A 27,700-nucleotide genomic window follows, 5' to 3' on the forward strand; every position below is an offset into this window, starting at 1 on the left:
CTGTCAAAAGTGGTGAAAAAAATAGAGCTGACTCTACATCATTATCACTCTTCAGAAAGCCTAAAAATGGTCCTGTTTTTGAGTGAGGAAATCATCAGGAAAATGGTCATCACACCCAGGTAACTCTAAGAAGTTAACTCTTAAGTCTAAAGAAAAAAAGTCCCAGGTCCTTCTCCAGAGCAGAAACAGCTCTGACTAAAAAAAAAAACAAAAACAAAAACAAAAACAAAAAAAAAACCAACAAAAAAAAACCAAAAAACCACCACAACAAAAAAATAACAAATACAAACAAAAATCCCAACCAAGCACCCACAACAAAACAACCAAAATGCCACACACCCCCTTTATCAGGGAGCATTTATAAGTTAGTTGCTACAGAGTAGTTTTAAAAATTACAAAGATTACAAATAATCACATAGTTTTCAAGAACCTTTATACATCATTTTTTAATTAGATTAGCTTTACAAGCAACTTGAGAGTTCTTTCATAATGAACACTGCTTTTGAAATTACACAACTTTATAGGCAACCTGTAAACGAATCCTGAATTTCTTTGCCTGCTATAGATAAAGGTCTCATATTTCACAGCCAGCTAACATCATGAATAAAAATAGCATTATGAAGCTTTATTTTTAACCAGGACTAGACACATACAGATCATAAGACAGTTTAAAAAATAGTTTTAAAACAAGGACCTGCTTGGTGATGCTCAAGACTGAATATTCAACCGACATGAAATGAACAGTTTCTGAAGGACATGGAAGAAATGGCTGACCTGATTTGCTGACCCTGTTGTAATGACTTACATGGAGTGAAAAAATAAGCACTTTTTAAACCTGTCTGGCAAGCACGAACCTACAGTGTGATTAGAATTTGATACGCTGTTTAACTGCAGCAGTTTGAATTACAGAGGGACTGAAATGAGTTTAAAGGCTTATGCTTACATTTCTAAAACAAAACCAAACTTCTGTTAAAGTAGTACTAATGAAGATGAAGTAAAAGAGGTGACTTTTTTGCTTGTTTCATTGGTAGCCTAAATGCACTGCAGACCAGACAGTAATGAAGATTTGCACTCCTTGGCCAGGTTGGCAGAGGCACTTACAGTAAAGGTATCCTGTCTATTTTACTGGGAAGAAAAGAGGAAAGAGGAAGAGAACAGTACAGGGCAAGAACTTACTAAAAAAGTGAAATCAAAACAAAACTGAGATTTCTGTTGGTTCTCCTAAATGACATACCAATACTGAATTTTTCCACCTTCTGTCAGTTTGTTACTAAACAATTAGCTTTTTCATGTTTTACATGAACAATAGTAACGTTTTTAATAAAAAATTACTGAGCTTTCCATAGAAAAGGTCTCTAATTGAATACAAACTATACAGATGCTAAAATTGTCACACGTTGTAATATATACAGAAATATTTCTGTATACTCACATTGTTTTGGCTAAGTAAGGAAATAAGGGACAGATAGAAAACTGCAGTGGGTAAGGTGAACAGCCCCCAAACTCCTGTAAATATGAATGCTGTTTTTGATGGGTTTGCTTTTGTTTTCTCAAGCTTTTAAAGCTCAGGAAAAAAAAGGAAAGAAGAAGAAAAAATATCCGTGTCCAAAACATCCATTTCTTAAAAATAAGAATATCAAAGTTTCTGCACATCTCACTTTTATTCTGTGATGTCCCATCTCCTTGATAAAATAAAAATGTAAAAGAAAGCAAATGTTTTCTTACTGAATATATACCTCAGTATTGATCAAAGGGCACTGCCTTTTCAGGGAAATCCTTCAGCAACAGTGACAATTTAAAGAAGTATTATTGCACAAGGAGCCTACAGAGTGATGCACTTAAGCTTCAGTGTGCTGACCACCTCCTTGATACTATATAATAGACCAAGGTGTCAACTTAAGAGACTGCATGGGACACCAAGATTTGAAAAAGAAATTTTAAAAAGTGAATTTTAGATATTCTATTAACTTATATACAAAGGAAATGGGGGGTGGCAAGTATTTTTTAGAAAAGGGAGAAAGCTCAAAAATTTCTGTCAAGTAAGTAAGGAGGTTCTGGGTACCTCTAATAGCCTAGGAAAGCCCTTGTATATTCTTGTAACTTGATGGTATTTACCAGGTCCCCAAAGCCAATGACAGCAACCGATAGTGTCAAGTTCACTTAGTGCCAGTCACTTAAAAAATAAAAGAACAACCAAACATCCCCCCCTCCAAAATAAAAAAGAAGAAACCAAAGAAAAAAGAAAAGAGACAGAAACTTCCCCTCTGTGGATTCAACATACAAAACCACAAACAATGTTACTAATAGCAAGATACTGATTTGCTTCTGTTAATAAGGTTCAAGAGAACAAAGTCAAAAAAAACCAATACAGCAGCAATCTTTAAAAGTTAAGATTAGTGTGAGATATGATATAAAACAATCAGATTTTTAGCTGGTAATTAAAGTGCTCCTTTTCTGACTTAAGGTGTAAAGAAAATTAAAGTGATTATCAGTTACTGGCAACCCTAACATTAAATTAGGTCTTTCATGGCAGAGGAGAACAGTATGAACAGTTTTACAAAAATAGATCCATGTTATATTGGAGAATACTGCGATTTTTTTCCTTTTTTTTCAGTTTTTCTTTTTTTTTAAGACTCAATTTTGATAAACTGTACCTGGTCATACAAAAATTACCCAAAATTCAAACTTTTACCATATAAAAAAAGGGAGAGATGAAATGGATTCAGCTGGATGACAGGTCTGGCAAAATATAAGGATGGACAAATTCTATGTAGGGCACTTATTTATGTCCAGATGCATAATGGTGTTTCTTACTGATTGCTTATCTTCTTCACATAAGCAGTCACAGGCCTGGAGTCACAATCACATAGTACAATGCTTCAGCAGTCAAAGAACCTTCTTTTTGATGCAACATTGAAACACTGTTTGCTTCCATATTAAGATGTTGGTTTGTTGTTGATTTTCCTTTATCTTGTTATTCACATTCAAAAGTTAATAGATAGCATCAAGATTTATCAGGGAGAATAGCAAGGGGAGTTGCTAAATCAGAGGCTTATAAAACGTCTTTCCCAATGGAGTCAGAAGGTTTATTAAGTTCAACCCTCACACCTTTTTCACCTGCAGAAATATGAAAAGGAAAATGGTATTTTAAAGCATTTATCAAAGTACAGTCGAACAGGCTACATCACTTTCCAGAATAAAGTTTTACTATCAAAACACAATATCCCATGAGCAAGTAAAACTCACACATTCTGCATGGCTTTAGTTAGACTGACACTTATCCAAAAAATGAATAGTTTGCTATTTTATGACATTTTATTCTATAATTTCATATATTATTGTCAGCAGAAAATAAATTGCACCTTGCACAATTCTTGCTGCAGATACAGACCAAAGAATGTAATTTTTATTGCAAATGAAAACTGAAACCACAACAATATGGTAATATAAACCAATTAAGAGCAAACCGATACTGAAGGAGGAGGAATTTCTTCACAGAAAGGGTGGTTTAAACATTGGAATGAGCTGCAAAGGGAGGTGGTGGAGTCACCATCTCTGGTGGCACCACCTCAGTGCCACGGTTTAGTTGACAGGGTGGTGTTCGGTCATAGGCTGGACTTGACAATCTCAGAGGTCTCTTCCAGCCTGATTCTGTGATTCTGTGAAATTTAAACAACCCAGCCTTCATTCCTTAAGTGCCTGCAGTTTTAGGGGGACCCTGGAGAGGGAGGGGAGCAGAGGGGGGAGCACCTTCCCTTCAGGCTTGAGCCCCCCCCAACCATTTCTCTGCACTCTTTCTGAAAGGGCAGCAGCTGAAGCTGCGCAGAGGCAACAAAGCAGCTCTGATCCAGCAAGGCTGACTCCAGGAGCTGCAGAGTTGCATACTTGTGACATGAAGGCCGGCTTAGAGACAGACAGGCTTCCTGTGGAGACCAGGCAGGTGTTATCCAGCAGTCCTGACTGCCTGGGAAGTCACTGTGCCTTGCCAGGCACATGCCACCAAGCACTGGGACAGCCTGCCCAACCAGAGATGAGCGGCTCCCTTCGAAAGCCAAGCAGGAGCTGCACTGCTCTGGGGCTGCTTAGGAGCTCCAGATACTGAGCAGCAGTGAATGGGCGTCTCAGGTGGGAATGACTGGCATACGTCTTCAACATCATTCAGAGCTCTTGACAAAACCGTGTTCATGCGTGTGTGCACTTGAAGTACACCTGAATTGAGTTTATTTTTAAACTACTGTAACAAACACAAAATTGTGATGGCAATTACAAGCTTGATAGAAGTCCTAGGCCATTTCTCCTTATAATGCTAATTTGAACAGGAAAATTAGATCAACTTCCTCTTGAGGGAAAAGCCAGAGAAGGAAAACAGATGCTAGATAGGTGAAATTGGAAATGAAGGAAGTAAATCCATTCTTTGATTACAGATTTTAATTTTAGGCTTTTGTTTTTCCAATACAAAAATTTTAGTCAAGTAAAGTTGTATTCACTTGTTGAATCCCTATATTCAATCAAAACTATTTCCAGAGCTCTCAGTTCTGCAGTGCCTTACACAGTCTCTGGTGTATTTATCCTCCACATATATTAGGGAGACAAGAGTGGGAGAAGCTGTATCCCCCATGTAAAAATAGTGAGCAGCCTCAGGTCTCAGAGGAAGCGTGAGCAGGATAGGCATTGACCTGGATTTCACAAATCACTGCCCAGGAGTTCAATCCCTGGGTCTCCCTCGCTGTAAAACCTGACTCTTGAGTTATGCTGTTTTCGCTCTCTTTTTGTGCAGAGGGTGGGCTACGGAGACAAGGCTAGACTTAGCTACTCTTCCACAAGAAAATAACAATAATAAGAAGAGCTTACCTGTTAGATATTTTACTTTCGCTCGTGCTCTTTCATCTGCATCAAAATACCAAACTGTTATTGCGTACCTAAGGAAACAGAAGAAAAAAGAACTCCTGAACTATGAAGGAAAATACCAGTGAAGCACTTGACATGAAACACAACCTAAATTAGGTGATACTTCAGCAGTCAGACAGAAGAAAATTTTCATAAAGCAAGCAGTTGGTTTGGGTTTTTTTCCTCCTAGAAGGTACTAACTGAAAAGTCATTGAAAGGGTGACACTGATGCTCTAAGTTTACACTCTTTTTCCTAATGAGCTGTTACTATGGTTCTCATCCAGAAAAGTCTCCGCCCACATCACCTTGCCCTGTGACCTTTTCTTTTTACTAGGTCAAGTTCATTACTGAGCCACACTGCAGGATCATCTTTTTTGGACATTTACTGCAAGGGACAATTAACTACCCCTTCTTATGTGGCTCCTCTGGTTTTCCACTGCCTGTAGAGGATTTATTAAGAAAAGACTTTAAGGGGCTTCAGTAAATGGCATTTCACCCTCTGACTCTTCTGGGAGCAGAAAGGGGGAGGGGAAAGCAGTACAGCTTCTGGAAAACGTGCAAGAGGATGCGCTGAAGGCAGTTTCAAGTTACTTCTTGCAAAGGTAGTTGTGTTATCTCACAGCTCCAGTCAATGTTCAGTGCTCTGGCCATTCAAACATGTTAGAACATGGGCAACAGGAAATCTGGATCAATGACTCAAATGATTTACCTATTATCACTGTCTGGAAATGTCACTTATGTGGGGGCAGTGAATGTGGGTACCTTTAGCATCAACCACTGCCCTGCACTGAGGGACAAAAGAGAGATCAAGTTCCCCCTGTGCTTCAGACTGGGAGAAACTCCTCTACTACTCCAGAAAAATGTTTGTGTATCAATGGTTGTTTCTGTTCCAAAAACCTCACCCAATTCCCAAATTAGAATGTGGCAGCTTAGTTTGAAAATTACTATTTTCTGACAGCTCCCTCCCAACAAGAGGGAACATTAAACTGAAGTACCCAGTCAATCTTCCAGTAACACAGTAGGGTGCTAAGGACAAAGGGAAGGAAGAAGAGTTTAAAGCCACTACAGAGAAATAATGAAGACCGCACCCTTTGGCTAAGCTGGGGTCTGCTTATGGCTCTGCGTGCTCCCACCCACTTCTGCCAAGCACACGTTCAGAAACTTCCCACCAACCCACTCGGGAGGTTTTCTCCAAAATAAGAGATCAGGCATCACTACAAACTCAGCAACACAGGGAAGCCTAGTCAGCCATTAGCAGAAAAAACTCTCCTTTTTGTCAGGTCATAATTCATAGTGTCACTACTTTCTCATTTCTTGCTAAGACAGGCATCATGCAGTAGAGAGTCCATCATTCCTACCTTGTAGCAAATGCTGGCTGTACTTCATGAGGGTTGCGGCGATCAGACCAGAAGAATAGCAGTCTATCAAATTTGGGTTCAATATCAGCAAATTGGGCTTTACCTTCTGGAAATATCCGAAGGATGCCTCCACTTACCTACAAACGAAATATTTTCAAGCAATGCTTGAGAACGATGTCTCATTGTATTTAAAAGTACTGAATATCACATTTGAAAATATTTCAGACACTTGGAACTGAAACAGCCTTTATCAGGTGCTACAGAAATATAGCTTTTCTGTCAATACCTTTCATTTAACAAAATGTTTAATACATGTTTCACTGACTGATTTCAGAATGCTTGCAAATATTAAATGTGCATTCATGCTTAAGTAAAAGCTGTGAGCTTAGATGGGGGGGAGGGCGGTGATGCATTACTTATCAGCAAAAATAAATGGACAAGACTGACAGGTGGCTAAAAACACCCCAGTATAGACAGGAGAAACATTTCACATCTGAGTTTCACCCTTCCTATTAAAGAGATTATTTCATTTAACTGAAGCACAAGTTTATGTGTAATTAAAATAAGGAAAGCGTAGGCAACTTCAAACTAAAGCTTGAATCCGTACTACTCATGGTCAATTCAGATCTCTTCCAGGTTTTGAAAACTGTTGAACCTACCTATGTATGTCTAGAAACAAGCACAAGTAGGTGGGGTTAATTATATTTAAGTCACATTAACTTCTTCCTACTGATGGTATTGATGTTGTTAAATCTAACTATAGATGGCCACGACAGACCTTCATGTCATAACAGACATAACAGTGCAAGTACTAACAAGGCAAATCAATATAAATGACAGGGGCATCTGGGATCTAAATAAGCAAACAAGTGACAATTTAGATCCATCTCTTCTCCTAAAGAAAGTTCGAGCTTCTTTTTTCAATAAGAAATATCCTTGGTAGTATATTAATTTGTAATTTAAAATAGATTTTGCAGGAAATTAATGCCTTTGCTCATAAATTAAATATCCAGCAAGTAAATATTTCACAATTGTGAAAATGCAATTTGCTTGACTTCTACACTCTGGTATGTATTCACTTTTTTTCCAAGAGAGAAACCATAAATCAACTAAAAATGCCCCAAAGCTGCATTTTAAGATGTTCAGTACAAACAGTATGCTAATATGCAAAGATGCTATAATGGTAAAAAAGTGTGTTTTCTAATTGTAGGATTCAATTTGAATCCTACAACGTGTCAAAGAGCCCATCAGAAACAGAAAGTTTGAAGTGCATCCATTTGACTCAGCTTTCTGATCTACCAGTTTTATGCAAGTATGAAACAACTCTCATCTGCAATCTGAGTTATCTGTATCTGGTGCACACAATGCACAGAATCTGACTGCTCCTATGTGCTCTTCCACATACTGCTCCCTAAGTACGTACGATGAAGCATCAGTAGTTTTATCTTTCTTTTTCCCCCATACACTGTGAGAATAAACTTCTCCATTGTTAACAGCAGAGAAATCAGAGAATTAGCAAAGCTGTCCTGGCATTACTCTTTCATGGTCTCAATACTGCCACACTTAGCTACATCTATTCTTAAAATCTACCTAGTCCCTTTGAATCACTAGGAAAATCCTTATTAAAAATTCACTTTATCATGACCACTAGTAGTAAATTCTCAGACCACCTGAACTGTGGTATAAATCTGTTCTATACCCTGTATCTACAATGATACAAGACTTGCGCTCCTTTGAACTATACTGATGTAGCAATGACTGTAACACTCAGCGTATTTGAAAATGCTCCCAAGATACAGCATCTTACTTTTTATAAGCATACTCAAATAAGCAATCTAGTTGCACAAATAGTAAACTCAAGATTTAGCAGGAATATAAGGAAAAATTAAATTAAGAATATGTGAAATTGCCTTTAATTTCTCTTTGGTATAGGGGGGCATTTACCACTTTCCTTCAGTCTTAGTGTCAAGAAGGTCCTGCTGGCATCATCCAAAACATTGAAAATAAATGCTTCATCTCTATCTGCTCTCACTAACAACAGAATTAGGGAGGCAAAGGATACCCACAGTTAATATAATGTAAAAACTCAACTAAGGCACAGAAATAAGGACATAAACAAAACCCTGTAGCAAAGGTGCAGTTACAAGTGTGTATATATATATATATTTATATATATCGTTACATATATATATATATATATCTGTATGTATGTGAAAAACGTTTTGGAAAGAAATTATTGCATACCTTGGCATCCCAGTCCTTATTAAGATAATATATACATGTAACACATCTTCCATCTCCATTTGGATTATCAACATGGCGCACATATCCTGTTCCATTGCCTGGATAACAAGCCACCATAGCCTGGAGTCAAAGAATCAAATACAATAATTACTTTTATCTCTGTGTGTGGGAAAAGTCTACACTTTCTCTGTATTAATTCTTAAGCAATTAATACATAACCAACAGAAAAAACTAAACCAGAAATAATGTGCAAAGAATGTTTTCAGCTGTGTTTTCTTTCTAGTTAAAAATTGGTTTAGAACACAAACAGATGTTGACAACAAAGGCATGAAAGACACTGAGAGGAACACTTAATTAAGGCATGGAAGGTGAGGCCACTGTCATGTTGTGACTAATCATTCAGACTTCCCTCCCCTGAATGACACAGAAGAGAAGAAGAATGTCTTGCATACAATGTAATAGCTTCTCCTTGCAATAAGAAATCTTCCAGACTCAAGTTCAGACAGCTATCTTTTTATCTTTTTTTTTTTCCCCCGTGTTTCCAATGCAAAGAATTCATTTTCAAAAAATGTCAAACTTTATTTTTAGGAGACTTTTAGACAAAACCAGTAGCCCATGTTACTCCATCACTCCAAGTGCATTCTTGGGCTTGTGTTTTGTCCTGTACATAGGAGGTCTTTGAACCTTTGTTGAAACAAACCTACATGTACAACAAAAACATCCTTTTTAGTCAAGAAGTGAGAAATGGAAAACAGACACCAAGCAGTAATCTGCAATAACCTTCTGACATCAAACGACTCCCAGTGCAGCAGTGTATTAAACTTCCCATGCTGCACTTTGCTCAGCAGTCTTGAAAGACCCCTGGAAGGTGATTTCTGAGTCTTCAGACATGCGGATGTGCGTGTGAAACAAACTGGCCCTTGCTCCCAGATGGCCTGATTAGCTTGATTAGCTATCAGAGCACATGGCTGGCTCATTGCACAGCACATCCCTGTATCTTTATGCCTTTGCTCGAAAATAACAATTATTTCAGTTTTTTGAAAGAGATCAGAACAAAGTTTTCCAGGCCAGATCACCCACTGCCACCACAGCGCTCAGATGTCTGCAGTGACACTATCCTACCTGCAAGAAATTGTAGCATGAATTAAAAAAAAAAACCAGCCAAAAACCAAACAAAGAGGTGAGTTTCTACCAACAAAGCAACATACTGCTAATCTCAATTACTGTTGGCCGTATGAAAAAATGTAAAAACTTTTATAAACAAACATTCCTGTCTAGATTTAGCCTGGTTAAGTCAGAATTCTAAGTCAGACCTCTGCATTGCAAACTCTTTCACCTCTCATGTAATACATAAAAAATCTTTTCCCAATAAAGCAATTTTCTTTGCTTTTTACTGGTAATTTTAACTTCCTCCTCCCCCCCCCCCCCCCCCTTTTCAATATGCTATAAATAAAGCTTTCCAGAGTTTGTAATACTTGCACATGTTGAGGAATACATTCAGTGCAGGTAGCTGGGTAAACTGTGCTTTGTGAGAACTGAGAAATAGTTTAAAGTACTTGCAGTTCAATCAGTAAAACATTTGCATATCACATGTAAGCAGAATGGATTTTGCTGTAGCAGCAACCATTTAAAAATCTTTATTTCCATATATACTTTACTAATGGAAAAAGCAGTTTTTAGCAGCTCTGTCTAGGCAGAAATCAGAACATAATATTTGCCAAGTTGTGACACCGTGACTAAAACGAATCCTAAAATTAAGTCCAACTTCATTCACATCAGCTGGAAGTGACTACACTTCATAAAAAGTACTCAAAAATACAAAATTCAAATATACTTCTAATTTTGATTAGGCACTTCAGCTTCTCAACCTCTTTATTGTAATCATAATGCATTTATCATTACAGGCCTCACATTATGAAAAAATTACACATATCAAGAATGTGATCTAATATTTGGCAAAGTCGTGACTTATCAGTTTTGCTGCAGGAAGATAAACCCACAGAAATCAAAACAGTGAGTTAAAGATACCAAATAATGTAATAAGGTTCCGTAATTTCCTTTCTTAGGGAAAAAAAAAAGGAAGAAAACAAAATCAAAGCTGAGCTGGAAGAGGAAGATACTTGGTTTGGTTTCAACTGAAAGCCAACACTCTTGACAAAAATGTCCCATGTACCACATAAATCCTACCAAGCTCTCGTGGAGTATGAACAGTGCTGAAAGCAGATCTAGGTCCAATCCTGTGACAGTATTCCTAGTAACAGGAAGGTTTTAATTTACGGGCCTTTGCTGAGACATATCATGCAAATTAAACTCTGACACTAACTGTTGCTCACTATCTGTGTGAAAAGAGCTACTAAAACTCTCTCAGAATGAGAACTTTGAGATCAAGCAGCTAGAGCAATGTCAATTCTCACTTTAATCATGAGGATTTAGACTCCAAGGCAACAAAACAATATTTCACACTGCACTGCTGAAGAAAAAGAGGACCAGCAGCACTTTTTGGGAAGTCTGGGGAAACACCAGTTATTACCAGCTTCACATAAACAGCAGCCATATTTCATTTCATACAATCATTTGAGTCTAAAATATTTTCAATGTTTAAAAAGACCTCTTGTTTTTGACTTTAGAGTCTGAAACTTCTCCTATCATCAACTCCAAGTGACGAGAAACAGTTTTGCTGCGATAACTTATCTAATATGTATTTGTTATAACAGTGAGAATGACTCAGCCTTTAGCAGCAAATTGGAAAGCAAACAAATTTGCAACTCAGCTGCTGTACCATAATATATGTTGCTTTTGCGAGTTAAGTGTGACAATTCCATGTCCCCAATTAACCTATGATAAGGAAAGGTACAAAATGTAACAATTTATCAGACATGGGAAATATACTGTGTTGTGCAACAGTGTGAAGTGAGTTTATGCCAAACTGTCATGTAGTGCAAGATTACCCACACGGAAAGGGCAAAAAAGTGATCCACATAAATAATGAAGCTACATGCTTTTGTTGTTGTTTTAACGTTTTACAGTATAAATAAGCAAGCCAACCCATGTATATCAAGAACAGAGAAAAATTTGGAAAAAAAAAAGCCACAGACACAAACACTGTTAACGGCGTTCAGTATAGCCAGGCATTTGAGACCTGGAAGTCCATCCTTAACATTTTGGGCTATAAACAATAAAGTTGCTAGCCTTTCAAAACAAAGAGCTACCTGTCTCATCAGTTGTCCCATAAAAGCAATCAGTTAATTCAACTCAAGGTATTACTTGCATTTTCTTAACAGAAAAGGAGCCTCCTCTTTTGCGCTTCTCGGGCATCACAATTTTTAAGCATTCAGTAAACTTACTTTCTGCAAAAAATTTATTTAAGTCACACATTGGATTTGTTCACTCACAGGATTCCTGTGCCAACACTTTTATTATTAACCTTCTGTAACCCAAGAGCATTCTGTTTTGTGTCTAGCACATGAGCGCTGCTGTCCTAAGATACCCCCTGGAATTCATGAGTAATCAGGAAAGCATGAAAGTACCTTCCCAATTCTGGTATCTGTGTCTATCAAATCTGAAGTACTCACATGCTAAAGCTGCTGCTGATCACTCATTCACATACAGATGTTCTATTTGCAAATGTTTTAACTCTGGAAAATAAGGCCATCAGCTCAAATAAGCAACATTAAGTTGTTAACAGAAGAACTAATTAAAACCACAGATCTTCTGCTAAGAATAGGCACCCTTAGTGTGCCAGGCATTACTCGAATTAACAATAAAATGCACAAAGGTAACAAAGGGAATAAACCATAGTCCATACAGTTTTTTTCACTATGTAAAGACACATAAGCTAGGACTCATCCCTGGGAAGCAGAGCACAACAGTGGAGCTGAAAACATGATTTCTTTTGGGACTAGTCTCAGCCTCCTTTCCCACAGAAATATGACAGCCTCTACCATCTATAAGGAAGGAAGACTTGCAGGTAAATACACTGAAGCTTTTTCTTCTATCCTCTCCATTCCTTGCACTGCTGGATGCCTGTAAGCTTAGGTATTGTTCCCTAAAAAAAGGAAGCATTAAAGCAAACTCTTAGGAAAGAGAGGAGAACACCAGTAACATGAGAACACAAAATTCCATAAGGGGGGGAAAACACCCCAAAACCATAAACATATAATGGAGAAGATGTGTGTTCTATTAATTTATTAAATAAATATTTTAAATATATTAATATTTAAACTTTATTGTTTAGCTCAGATTAAAGCTGCATCAGTCAAGGAGATGTCACTTTTGTTGTTTGCTGAAGGAACTGCAAATCTCAGTGAGCAAAACAAGATGTCTAAATGCAAGACCGATGACTTCCTACCAAAATTTATCAGATGTGTTCACAAAGACTTCACTGGAAATCCTTGGCATAGGACATCTGACAGATTATTCAAAGAAAGAAAAAACCTCACACACCACTGTGCAATACAGAACCAGAGAAAAAGAAAATAAAATTTAACAGTGACCCATCCCTGTTCAGTCTGTGATGCATTTCTATTTCAGAAATTTGTTCATCCCTGATACACGAGAGTCCTGAGGAAATACATTTCACTTTAAGTACACATCAGACTATGATTTTTCACAAGTTGAACAAAGTAACAGTCAGATCAAAGGAGAAAAAGACTGGTTTAGTATCACCTTGTGTGAGCAGGATCAAGATTACAGACTTAAACATGCTAGAATGGTACAACTTGGTTCGGATTCATAACTCTTCTGCAAATCCTTCACAAGCACAGACAGACACTTGCAACAGGAAGAAAATGTCAACATGGAGAAACTCCTGTCAGCCTTAATCAAAATAGAGCAATCTAAAAAAGTGTAAAATAAATCTATGACACAGCTAATGTAAGTTTTTCCATACTAACTTCCATCTGAGTAAAATTTCGTGCTGTTATGCTCCACGGCTCAGTAAGCAAGGCTAGAGAAACAAGTTTTCACACATGTCAACACTGTGAAACTAGAAAAGCTGGAGAGAAATATCAGGCCCTGCAAAGTTTTCACATTAAAAATTCATGCCTTGCAGTCATCGTCAACTGGAGAACATGCAAGGGAAAAGTAAACTGCTACTTAGCAGCTTAAAAATTAATCAAGGCATTATACATCCTCAAGAGAAGAGAGGAATCTCTAAGTTAGAAACTAAAGAAAAAACTGACATGTTGCAGCAGCTTTGAATCACTGATCTTTAAGTCCTTTCTCCTATTATTAAGTTACCAGTACAGCCATTCAGTTTGTCAATTTGTCAAAGGATTTAGGAACCATTATTTTCGGCTGCATTTTTCTCTGCAGATACGGTCAATACTCAGCTGCAGAGTGAAGGAAAAAAACCCCCAAATACCAAAACACAAACCAACAATTCCCCACCACCCAAACTAATAAACCCTAACTACAGCATACACCAGCTATTTGTGCCATCTTCTTGCAAGGACAGAGCTGCTCTTTCAGGAAAAAACCTCAACAACTGAAGGCAAGGATGACAAACACGGGTCACCCTCTCTTGTATCTCGCGAAGTATTAACAGCAAAGTTGGAAAAAGCTTGGCAAAGTGAAGACAAACTGAACTAAGAACAGAGATGAAAAATGAACTTAGATAGGAAGCGAGAGAGGAAAAACTGAGAGTTGACATAGCTGCTTATACTATTAATAGAATCAGCACACAGCTATGTACATGGATTACATCTTCCATGACCTTCTAGGGAGTTCAGTAACCCGACCTACCTCCCTCCTTCCCAGGCTTTTTCAAGGCAATGGCCAATACAAGATTTCTACTTGCTTTGGATAGAACCACATTTCATATGCATACAAGATCAAGCAACATAACATACCATCAAAAGTTTGGCACAACATATTAATACCTTTATATATTGCTTATTTCTAACTTGCCAAAGATGCTGATTTCTCAAACCAAATTTCAGAAAAAGCTTTGCCAACCCAGCAGTTCAACTCCTTTTCAAGTCATGGCTTTACTCCTGTCTTCATTTTTACATGACATTTACCTGCTCACAACGTTCACTTCTAGCATCCTAATAAACTGACACAAGCCAGAAGGCAGCAATTTTCATGCTGGTTCAGCGGCCACATTCAGCTGAGCTCTCTGGGACCAGAAGAGCCACATGAAGTTTGGATCCAAACAGCTTAAACATAACCATGGTGCCACTCAGCAAAAACCAGGTCAGGTATTTTTCACTGTAGCAACATCAAGTTTGGTACTCTCCTTTTACCATTCAATACTAATTGTGCTCAACACAGGACCACACAAAGTTTATTTCCAAGTATCATTCCTTTAATCCATGCATGCCCATAGGCTCCAAGAAACACTCTTCAGCTCTTGAACTGCTGAAGAAATGTGCATACAAGTCTAGATGATTCATCAGTTCTTACACATGGCACAGGAAAAAACACAGAACTGCAGTTGCTTAAGTCTGATATTTAGGAAATGACTGGGCATGTGGGATATGCTTACATTTTGATGAATACATCTAACAAAATAAAAAATAGGATAGAGAAGCTCTTATAGAACTATCAAGAAAGAGGCATTAACCAGGGGAAGATGGTATTGATTCTCAACTTGGGGACAGAAGAAGGCACATTCCCTGCATGGAGGTTTTGACTGAGATTTGGAGAACACCTCTCCAAAGGTGAACCCATGAGCAACTGAAACCAGTGCTACAGACAGACACAACAGGGAAAACTAAAACGCACTTCCCAGCTGAAGTTCTGCAGCTCTCACCACTACTAAACTGAGATAAAAGTGCTTAAACATTAATGAGCTTTTCTGCTCTCCTGTACCTGAGCTCATAAAGCTGGAGGTCTCAAATCTCCAAAGGCCAAGAGAGGGCTGAGTCAACTTACAAACGGCAGGGAAAAACAAAGATTGTATCTTCTGTAACAGTTAACACAGTGGCATTTTCCAGGCTGCTAGCCAGGTTAGGTGGGACATGCCTACTCTCAAAATTGTGCCAGTTTAACCAAAAGGTGCTGTTTTAAAATTGAGTCAGTGAAGGCACTGCAAATACACCTGCAGTCCTTCAATCTTACAAAGGCTTAGTTTCCATTAACTTAATGTAACTGCTTATCAGAAAAATAAAACTGAGTTCAAATCTAAAAATGTACACAGAGAGCTGTGCACTGGCTTAAATAGGGTAATAAAAAAAAGTGAAGTTTATATAACATATCTCTGAATATAAACGTCTTCAAGACTAAACCACCTGCATTCCCTAAAAAAAAAAAAAGAAAAAAAAAAGAAAAAAAAAGAATTTATACAAGCACATCCAAGATATGTCAGTGCTTCAAAGCAGTAATAGCTCCCTCCCGTAAGGTTCAACAGAACACAGTCTGATAGTTTTGATATCAAAGTCTATTAGAAACTTTTAAAAAAAGGTCAACAATACAAAACAAGCAAAAAAATCCCCCAGATATACTTAATTGAGGCTTTCCAAAGAAATTAGATAAAAAGCAGTGTCACCAGAGGCAGAAAGTTTTCTCCTAAAAGCCTAGGAGCAAACACAACACTTGACTTTTCAGCTCAGAAGGGTCTAAAGCATACTTTGATTTGTGCCAGCCTAAATCTGCCTACAGTATGATTAAATAAGTTGACCAATACATTTCAGATTCAAACAACTGTTGAATACTGTTATATATGTATATACTGTTTGTAGAATTGGCAGGCCTCCATGGCTAACTCCCCATTCCCTTCAAGAGAAGCAGACTCATGACTCACTGTTTTGGCGCTGTACAAAACTTTGACAGAGAAGTAAGTCAGTCAACACAAATTTTAAGAGTCTGTTTTTAATTTAACGCCATAATTACTTTGACATGAATAATACCATTTAAAAAATAAGTACTTTGAAACCTTTTTCCCCAAGATGGGGCAGAGCTTTCTGCTCTCACATGAGACTACTCAACTTCCTAGTTTCATCACTGCCCATTCAAAAAGGGCACAGAGCAGCAACATCTTTAAGAACCAAAAATAACACAACACTAAAGCAAATTACAACAGTGCACTAAAATAGTATGAAGTTAAGTCTCATTCAGCTACATCACTTAAAATATATTCTGACAGCACTTTGTGCACATCAGATTTCCAGAGCCAACCAAATGACATCAGCAGGCACACTGATGCACAACACATAAAAAAGCATGGTCACCTATTTTTAGATTATTACGTATTATTGTACTAATGAATATGAACAAATTTGTTCAGTTGTGTGAGATCTACTGGGTAAACTTTCAACAACAACTGGACTCAATCTTAAGGGGTCTTTTTCATCCTTAATGATGCTGTGACACACTACCTTAAAAATAAAGCATGCATATTAGCCCACATGTCAAAGCTGGGGACCTCTTAGCACTAGGAGAGGCTGGGAAGGAAGAAACACTAAGGATTAAGGGTGGGCAAGAGGTGGTTGTTTTTTGTTTTTCTATTTAAACAAAACTTTATTACCTGTGAAAATAAATGGCTGAGAAATTTGCCATTTAAAGAATATCACTCATCATCTCTGCCATTCTCTCCTCAAAACTGTACATACTGAGAAGCCTGGAATTTCTTTCCTATAGAAGACAAACCACACATTTTGCTAACTACTAGGAGGGAGATTCATTTCTTACTTAAAACTGCAATTTTGTTTCTGTTTTAGAGAACAAAATAGCCAGAAAAGTGAAATTTAGCTTGCAGGAAAGGTATCTTTATATAAATTTGAAAGTTGCACAACTGCATGGGAACAGGACTGTTTGTTTAGTACTATGGTTAGCCAGATACTTGGAAGTACTTGTGTACTGCAAGTTCCTTAAGTTTAGTAAATGTTCATGTAGATACAGTAAAGTGTCCAAGCCTAGGCCTCAGGTACCCACCTCTAGATTTTAACCACATCAAGATTTGCTGTCATAAACAGTATGCTGAGGAGAATGATTTTAAAACCATTTTAAAGGCTATTTTCAAGGGGACATATGTGATTCAGCATGACCACAGAATTCCAAACTTCACACCACATACTATATCATTCACTCCTACTATTAGAGTCCAGACAATTCTTTGAAATTATTTATATATTACAGAAAAAGAAATAACTATGCACTGAAATGCTAATAGACATTTATTTCTGGGCATTGATTTAATTTATATTAGCACTGCACGGAAGTCTGACTAAGCTTTAAAGCCAAATAGAAATGAACAGCCTGTAATACACTTTCAAGCCACCTACAATTTAAATGCAAGAAATGCTGACTGTGCCCATGTCACTTTTTATGGGCTTTCACACATAGGCTTGGAGGGAGACAGTTTTTCTTTACAGTCCCACCACAGTCCTGTAATAGGGCCTCTTTCCCAGCTGGCATAAACAACACTTAGGGGTTTTGTTATTTTAACCAGATCATCCAGAGTATCCAGTCCAAATGCACACAGGCCTTATACAAATCTACTGGTATTCCAGCTGTCTCAGTTCCTACCAGTCCTTGGGCAAAGCCCTGAGGAGCAGCTGAGGCCACGCAGCACTACAGGGTGATCATAAACACCAGGAGTAGGACTGCTGACGTTGGCATGCCAAGTCGGAAAAGCAATTCCCAAACCCACCCCTACTCTGTATGTCCCAGCAGAGTCAGCCATGTCATTTCAGGTTAAGGAGGCACTCTGCTGCAATGAGAAGGCTGCACTGGCTCAGTGGATCTCCTGGAGGAGTGGCTCAGGAACGCCGTGTACTTGCTCTAGGAGCATGTGGCCTTGTGAGCACGAGAAAGATCTGAACGTACCCAACACTGACTTCAGGGAGGAAAAAAAACACCTGAGGAAACTGCCTGTGCTTGTCTGGCTGATACAAAATCCCCACTGAAATGCCAATTCAGCTGATCATACAGTGAGTTTATGTTCATGGCAGCAACAAGATCATTTCTAGGTTAGGACCTCCTGCAGAGCTCCTTGGTGCTGCTTCAACAGGCTTTTTCCTAGTCTATCACAACCACTGGCCCAGGAGACCAGAGTGATGGAAAAACACATCACTCTCATGCCTTGGGAAAAACAGAACATGCTGCATTACCAACTATAAATTGGTTAAAATGGACCCATCTGGTTTGTTCCAAGTCTGTTTATACTTGGCATGAGGAAACTGCTATGAAGAAAACCAATCCAATCAAAAAAGTGACCTCTTTTCGTCTTTACCACTATTTCAATAACAAAAATAGTATTTTTTATATATATCATATTATTCACCCTTTCTAAAAGGCAAGTAGGGTTCTTGACAGATAAGTCCTTTCCTTTGAACAACTGAAAAGCCTGTTAAGTGACAAGGCTCCTGTCAATTGACATGGTTATGACTGTCTGTAACTCAACAAGTATTGTGGTTGGAAGACACATGCTAACCTCAAACTCCAAATTTCCCACTCTAAAAATCAGAAGGTAATGGAATCTAAACTCCACACAAAGTGATGATGCAAGCAGAAAAGCCATGCTGTACAACACCTGACAGGAACAAGAAAGCTTCTCTTAAACAAGTTGTCACAGAGACTTTTTTTCCCCCTCTTCGAAGGCATTCGGAAGAGCACAGAACCAGGATCCCTCCCCTCAAATGCCCACACAAAGTCAAAAGTCTCAACCCCAGCTGTGTTAGCATGCAGCCAGCACTTACATACTCTTAAGCCTTCTTAAAAGCACTGTATTTACTAAGAAAAAGAAGCACGCTATTCCATACCCCACCTAGAAATAACGGATTTCAAGACAGGATATGCACACCTCCTTTTTTCATGTTTCTGCAAAAAGGTTTATTTGTATGTCCCTAAAATCCAATCAGCAGAAACTTTCCCAGTAAACCAAAGGACAGCTAGGGCTTTGCAATCCACAGTACTCACTGGGGAGAGATTGCAGGGATTAGCAGTAGTAGCCCAGATCAGAGGTGTCACGTCAGACCAAGAGGAGTGTTCCACATCACACCTTTATGCAACCTACATGTAAGATCTGCAGATCTTCAGTAAAGCCTGTTCCCAGCTTAATGTTGTACCAATTAAAGACAAAAGAAAAAAAACAGAGGCAACAGCATAACGGATGACAAAGTCTTTGCCTCAGTCTACAAATACCCTGAAACAACTCACACCCAAAGGTATGAACTCATCATGAAGTCAAGCAACAGCAGTGGAAATTACTGGTGGACAGACAATATACAGTGAAGTGAAAGGAAGATGAAGCAAGCAGACACCAGAAAGAATGGCAGCACTGACAAAAGTCTGCATTATTGGAAGGGGGGAAATAATGCTGTATATCACAAGAACTAAGGAACAAATGGAACAAGCAGCCAATTCTAAAAATTCTAGATTCCAGATTTCTATACAGTCGACTTCCCTTTCAAGTCAGCAAGCAATCATTTCAGATTTCAGGATTGGCAGAAATAGTCTTTCAGGCAGAGACCATATTGAAAATAAACAACAGATCTCCTAAAACATGTATCTAATATTGCACACTAACACTAGATAGCAATTTCTAAATAGGAGACTGCACTTCAAGAAATTATCTGTGGGCAGCCAACCAATTTACTAATTTCTACTATGTGTAGTAGATGGCCCTGTATCTTTATACTAAAGACACTACAGATCCCAAAACTCTTTTTGTATCCTAAGTCATACCTGTTTGGAGACGGGCAACCAAGAAGAGGAAAGCTGATTGCGAAGCCAGAGAAAGGCTGTAGAGAAGAACAGGGAGGAAGGGGAGGAGTGGACAAGGACCTGTGGACAGTGGATGCACTTGCCAACCATGTGCTGCAGTAATGAAGGGAGCAAATCCCACAGCACGGGTTTTAATTGCGACTGCCCTGCTACTAACCCCATGAAATCAAGCTGCAAGCACTAACAAGTGAGATACCTCAGCAGGCCTCAGCTGTAATTGCTTTTGGGCATCTTCCGGCCTCTTAATGAACCGCACCACAAAACATCTTGGACATCGGAGGTTACTCTCAGCACACAGATTTGCAACCAAAGATAGGAAAAAAGCTGCCGCTCCACGCACAGCACAGCACCCACCCACTGCCTGCAGAAGGCCACTCACATCATCTGTACTCCAGGTAAAAGGTTCACATGGACTGGCCTTGCAAAAAGCTACCTCTACCTCTCTGAATGGCAGCTCTGCCCTCCAGCCTGTCTAGCAACTTATCCCCCCACTTGGCACACACAAAAATCACTAAAAAGACCAATATATTTCATTGCCAGGATCAATACAAGCAATACTATACAGCTACCTCAAAGACAACTAAGAGTTACTCCAAGAATTTACTTCCTCTGTAAAGACAACCCTTAATTAAGGGTTCCCAAACCAAGATAACCCTTCTATAAAAATGAAGGCTAGATGACAAAAAAAAAGTGTAACAGATTTTTCAGAGGAAAAAAAATCTCAAAGGGACTTCATCTTCCCATCACTGGCAAATTCTGTTCCCCACTGAGACCCTAAAGAATTCCATCACTCCCTCCAGAAAGCTGTTCCCAAAGGGAGGGGGGGCAGAAGGAAGGGGGGGGGTGGGGGTGCATTGGAATTTTCGTTCTTCAAAGGCAAGTTTTCTCTGGGGTTTTAATATGGAGCTATTCTAAGCTGAATTGCAGAACTTGAAGTCTCAATGGTGAGGAAGCATCATTTATTACTAGCTTTGTCTTTCGGTGGGTGTGTTCCTTCAAAGTAGCAGGATGTGAGCGTAGAAAGAGTAAAGGACACTGTAAAAACTAGAAATCTGCAAAATTCAAGTTGCTATATGAGACAACTAAACTGAACTTAAAGCTAGTTGATAGCATCTTCATCTACATTTCATGTCCTGCAGTGGAATATTATTTTTCATTTTTACAAGGTCCTTTATAAAGCTATAGGACTTAAGAGGTAAAAATAATGTGTGTTTATCTTATTACCTCCCACAATATAATTTTGGCATAGCCTTGGCTTATGAGAGAGACAACTCCCATTTTCTATTTTCACTAAGGAAAATGACAAAGTCAGGACTCCAGTATAGGAACTTCTGTGTTGTTCTTGAGTCTGTGCCAGGTGTTGGGAGGCCTTCAACAGTCATTACATGTCATTTTGTCCAAGCTATAGTGGAGATTTAATACAAATTTACTCAACCCATTAATTTTAATGCAAACATTAGACATTTTTAAATATAAAGCACTTTAACCATGGATCTTACTTCCAAGGCATTTCAAAATAATGGAACAGGAAAGGAAAGACCAATAAAATAGTAAATTCCAGTTGCAATTTCACTACAGCAAACTAACCTCCTTTTAGTGAAAAATGAGATGTTACCAGCAGGATTCCCACAAGACCTGTACTATTCCTGTGTGACTTGGGAAAAGGGGATGAAGGAGCAGCGTGATCGTGTTTACCTGCAGTACCTAAATATGCTGCAGCCCATCCTAGCCCTGGCTGCAGAAAGGCACACTGAAAGGTGTAGAATGATACCAACCACCTGGACAACAAAATGGGAGGTGAAACTCAGGAAAGAGTAAGTGCAAAGAAATACCCCTTGGGGGAGAAAAACAGTGATATCTTCTAAACTGGATAACATCACTTTAGGAAAAAAAAAAATTTACTAAATACAGGCTGTTCTCCCAAGAACTTCATCTCAGCACAGCAGAGGAGGCAACTAAAGTGTCATAAATCACTAAACAAGGAAAGGCAACATCACCCTGTCAGCATACAGAATCAGGATATATTTGTACATTAAATACTGTGCTTCTGCTTGCCTTACCTTGATTAGCAGAACCAGGAAAGCTGCACAGAAGTGCAGCAGGAATAACTAGAATCATGGAACAATATTTTATTGGATAAACACTATAAAGACTACAATTCTTCAGTTTAGGAGGGGAAGCGTGTCAGCCAAAAAAATGCATGCAAGCAAATGCCCGACTTTTTTAAAGACTATGACAAGTAAAGCTACTGGGAAGTGAGTTTTCACAATACAGTCTAGGAGACACTGAAATCACCATCAGTGGGTTTAAACAAAAGGAAGTTCCTTTTCCATCTAATCAAACTGCAGGACTCACTGTTACAGGATGTTGCAGAGGCCAAAAGTACAAATGGCTTTTAAAACAAGATTACATAAATTAATGGCAAATGTATCCATCTATCTGCACGTATTACAAGCAGTGGTCTAGATACAACCTCTGGCTCAGAGCTCCTGGATTGCCAGAGGTAGATGGTATACGAGAACATAACTTTATATACACTTTGAAGCCTTATATACACAACAATTATTGATTATTTACAACAAATACAAATAGTATAAACATAGATAACAAATCCTTGTGTTAAACAGACATTTGATAAGGAAGAACTCCCACTGAGCAAACATGAGAAGGCAGCCTGCTAGAACCTAAACCAAATTAGCCAGAGTGCAAAATGTGTAAGTTTGGAGCAGAGTGGGTCCTCAGCATCAGAACAATAAGAAGAAATGGTTTTAAATTTTAGGGGTTTTTTATAGTAAGAATGGATACTCCTCAAAAACACTTAGCTTTAACCTACAATTCAAGGCCTAGCATCTAGTTCCTACAGAAGGCCACTTTAGATGAACACAACTCCATCTGGCTTCAATTTCCCAGTAGATATATGGTATGGATGGCCAGGCTGACATCTCCCAAGAGGCACATGGCTCTTATCTCTCTAACGCAGTCCTTGCAGAGGACAGGCCATTGACAGGGTGCACTGTAACTGCTGTACCTGGCACAGAGCAGCAACTGAGGCAAGCCTCGTCCTCTGCACCCCTGCTGGGGCAGCCGGCCTCTCTCAGCACCTGTTCCTTCTCCCTTCTCCTCTCCCTCAACACAAAAGGGACATACCACTGCAGAACAAGGTCCTCAGGGGAGCACAGGCAGGATGGAAGAGGGCAGGAGCAGCAAGTTTGTGTGGGGAATACAGATGAAAGAAAATTGCTAGAAGGTAGATGGAAGAGGTAAGGACTGTAACTTGAGAGCTGCAGGTTGTTGATTTATTCAACAGCCTGGCAAAATACATAAGCTTGACTCTTATCAGTTCAAATGTTTCCTCCTCACACTCATATTTTTTAAAATGGAGTGGGTGGCATTTTTCATAAGGAAAATAAAACTGAAATGTACCAAAAATATTGGCCAGATGTTCGTTACAAATTTACTCCATAAATATACGCAAAATATTCAAGCAAAGCACTTTTTGGTAGTTTATGGCTTTGAAACAGCATATTTCATTTTTCTGTCTGTTTTGCAATAAAAGGATAACTATACCTGCTGTACTGTGCCCTCTCAGTACAGAAGTGGCCCCAAAATCATATATATTATATAAAATAATTTTGAAGAGAAAGTATGAATCCCCTATAGGTAATTAATTTCTTAAATCAGTCTTGTGAAGTATACACATGCTTTGTATCAGCAAGCTAGGCTAGGAAAGGACTGTGCTATGAGCATACGCACATATGAATGGAAAAAACAGGCAACTTGGGAGAAAACAGGAAAGAGGCAGCAGCACAGACTTAGTAAAAGTGACCCCCTGGATGACCAAAAGGGATCCAAGGTAGGAATATTTCAAACAGCTACATTACTGGCATATTTGACCACAATGATCCTTCAGGGAGCAAATGAACACTAGTAGAAAGACAGACTCCTGGTAACTTCATTCACACATGCAATAAGCAGGACTTATACTGACAGTGCCATTGCTGGAAAAAATATTTTAACAAATTGCAAAATTTGGCTTGTTTTGTATCTCCTCCATTTCAAACTGCGGTATTTTTTTTCCATGGGAGGGTTGAGGTTGGCAGGCACCTCTGGAGATCATGTGGTCCAGCCCACTGCTCAGAGGTGGGTCACCCAGAGCAGGCTGGGTGACCAGTGATCAGGTTTTGAGTATCTCCAAGAATGGAGACTCCACAACCTCTGTAGCAACCTGCTTCTTCGGTTCAATCACAGTGGAAAAAGCCTTTCTTACATTTCAATGGAATTTCTTGCATCTCGGTGTACCACTGCCTTGCCACTGAGCACACTGCTGCCTAGAGTCTGGCTCCCTCTTCTTCACTCCTCCCATCAAGTATCTGTACACACTGGTATGGTCCCCCTCACACCTTCTCCTCTGCCGCATAAACAGCCCCAGCTCTCTCAGTCTCTCCCAGTATGACCTGAAAGAGCAAATCCACCACTATGAACAGTGCTACTGCCTGGTTGATGTGCTGTCATAGAGGGGCTAAACACACACAAATAAGGTTAAGCCAAACAGAGGTACGATTAAGCCAGCATCTATTTCACTGGGCATCATCCAGCGTGCCAACTGAAAAGGAGTCAGTTTAAGATGCCCTTATCAACTGGCCACAGTTTCCTTTCTCACAGCAGTAAGGCTGCATGCCAGCTGCCTGAACAACAATGCAGCAACCACTGAAACTGGAAGGGCCCAATGCCTTCAGCAGAGAACAGACCACACACTGTTCGAATACATCAGAAGCTGTTGAGGGATCTTGGCATCCACAGCAAGGTTTAGCTGCTTGAACAGATGCTTGAACAGGACAGAGAGCAGCAACACGAGAGATACGTTATTAACCAACTATAAATTGCTTTGGAAACCTTACACGTGTTGCATCCCTGGATTTTTTCACAGCACAGAGAACTTAAACATATGAGGATTTCTGCCTCAAAGTTGTGACAAGTTTTTAATCTATAGCAATTTAAATTCCACATTGTCACAACAGTCAGGCTAAACTATTATTTAAACTTTTTTGCTTCATTTGACTAGTAACTTCAAGACTTTTATAACTATATAGCTGCAGCCTTCTGACCTACTCAAGCAGGAAGATAACAGACCCTGGCACACCAGAAGGGCAGGAAACCACAGCAAGGCTAAGCCCAGCAGAAAATCCTGCAGCCTCTGCCACCTCACCAAGAATTTCAAGCTATCAACAGAACAAATTGATGTGAATTGATAATTCAAGCTCTTCCTGGAAACAGATTTAAAATATCTTCATACAAAAAAAAAAAGACAAATCAAACAAAACCCAGGAAAAAAACCAAACCAAGCAAATACATATAAGTCCCTAGAGTCTTCAGCTGTTATTGCATTTTATAACTTTACAGTCAATGCAACAATTCCTTTACCCTGCTAGGACTAAAAGGAAAAACAGCTTTCTGAACTCCCTCAGTGCATTCACCTTTGTATCATTTTCAACATGTTTGTTTTTGCTGAAAAAAGGCAAGGCAATCTCAGGCTCTGCTGTCACTGCAGCACAGTGGGGTGACAAAGCAGCACCTCCTCAAAGTTGTACATAATTTCTACAGTCCAGAATCCTTCACGGTCAAACTCTGTGCTCTAAGCTGGTCTGAGCCTAAATTAATGTGTAAAATTAATCCTTGGGTATTAAATAACTTTTCTCTTTAGGCCCCAGTAATTACCTACAGGTATGGCCTTCATCTCTTTGTCAGAGCACTAGGCACACAATGTATCAATAACCACCATACCTCCACACACAACCTCCACACAGACGTGCAGACACGCACATTTCTACCCGATTCCTATTTATAACACCATACGCTAACAAAAATACTCTGAAGCAGTTTTAAGTTAAGTACCAAAGAACAAGAAAGTCTTCAAGTGTAAGCAGCTGTTACGTGCATAAAGGCATTGCTCTGTTTTTGACAGACACTGCCCTGGAACAGCGAGTGGATTTTGACCTGATGCTTACGACTGCCACTTACCAGCTAATTCTGGCACAAGCCTGCACTGGAAATATGCCTGACCACCCATCATTAACCAACAACCTTCAGAAACTCAAAGACGTTTACAAGGATTTAATCAGCACCAAATGACTTTTCCAAAAAGCCTCAAAGCCTAGAATTAGTCCTCCCTCTGAAGGGTCTAAACAGCAAACCACAAATGCAGAAGACAAAAAGGGTATCATAAATAATGATTATTTCACTCAGTAGTAACTGCAAAGTCAAATAACTCTACTGTTCTATTCACTAAAAATACTACTTTCAAAATACTGTTTTCTTAGAGCTGTGTAAAAAACATGCCAATGATAAAGTACTTGAATTGATATAATCTGAGTATGTTGATTTCCAAAAAACACTTGTACAGTCCTTGCATTGTCTGCAGTTACTCCCCCACTGAAAAGTAACAAAATACAGCAGCACAAGAGCCAGGGAGCCCCACGAGTGTCCTACTGAAGAATTCACTAATCAACCCACTCACAGCAGTCCCAAAATTAATTTCTGAACTGAAAAAAGTGCTGTCTTTGTACAAGAGCTCTCTAAGGAGCCTAAAGAGAAACTATTTAGTCTGCGGATGGGCAAGAAGAAATTTTTGCTTTATACAGAGTATCCGTTTCCCTTTTCTAACAAGTTTCCTCTCTGCTGCAGTAGAAAGCCTTCATTTAAATTCCAAGTATGCTATGTACATACCTACAGGTACAAACATACATACTAGCACCCAGTACAGAACAGCACAGGAGCAACTAGAAAGACAGCATCCCGCAAAATTCCAATAGCAATCTAGCCTGTTCAAGCCAAGAGCCATCAGATATTGACCAAGACAGGCTAAACACAACTGAATTACAAATATAATGAACATGGTAAATACCACAGAAGAGAATAATATGCTGCCCTTTTTTTTTTTTTTTCAGGAAATAGCTAGCAGCCTATTCAGAAATTAAGCACCATCTAGAAAAAAGGAAAACATCTCTCAACCAACCAGTCAAGGTTACTGATACAACTAACCCAGGGATCTGAGAACTGCTGTTCAGACAGTCCTATGACTTGGCAGGACATCACTTGCAAAGAATTTCAGTCCAAGAGGCCACAGGGAAGGGAAGACAGCTCTTCCTCTCAAACTGTACAGCTATGATGAGAAGCATCCCACTTGATTCTTAGGCAGTATTAAATGAGCCCATTCTGTGCAGAAGAGACAGCACAGACCATTAAAATAGCAACACGGTCAAAAAATCATTGATATCACTGACAGGAAAAAATTCATTATCCACAGTGTACTGAAATCACTGATGTGCATAAACTACAATGTTACAGTTTCCTTACCTCCAGGACAGTAACAACTAAAAAACATTAACTCCAGTTACAGTCAAAAAAGGCTTGGAAAAGCAAGCAACAACCAACCCAGAATTTCATACAGCTATCCTAATGCACCAGGCAACAGAGAAAAAATGAGCAGGTCATGAAATGTGAAATAGTACTGGAACTGCCCATATCAGACAGAGCCCCTGAAGAAG

At 39.0% G+C, this 27,700-nt stretch overlaps 1 protein-coding gene across 1 annotated transcript in view; it reads right to left on the reverse strand.

Moving 5' to 3' along the window:
* Window positions 1–416: 416 nt before the first annotated feature.
* The window catches only part of EGLN1 (egl-9 family hypoxia inducible factor 1), a 34,493-nt gene continuing 7,209 nt past the window's right edge, over window positions 417–27,700 (reverse strand). Inside the window, 4 exon segments of the mRNA XM_039569006.1 lie at window positions 417–3,117; window positions 4,852–4,919; window positions 6,246–6,382; window positions 8,490–8,609. Coding sequence (XP_039424940.1) covers window positions 3,053–3,117; window positions 4,852–4,919; window positions 6,246–6,382; window positions 8,490–8,609 — 390 coding nt within the window. The 3' untranslated portion in view covers window positions 417–3,052.

This window comes from Corvus cornix, chromosome 3 (genome assembly GCF_000738735.6).
Source record: "Corvus cornix cornix isolate S_Up_H32 chromosome 3, ASM73873v5, whole genome shotgun sequence".
Lineage (NCBI taxonomy): Eukaryota > Metazoa > Chordata > Aves > Passeriformes > Corvidae > Corvus > Corvus cornix.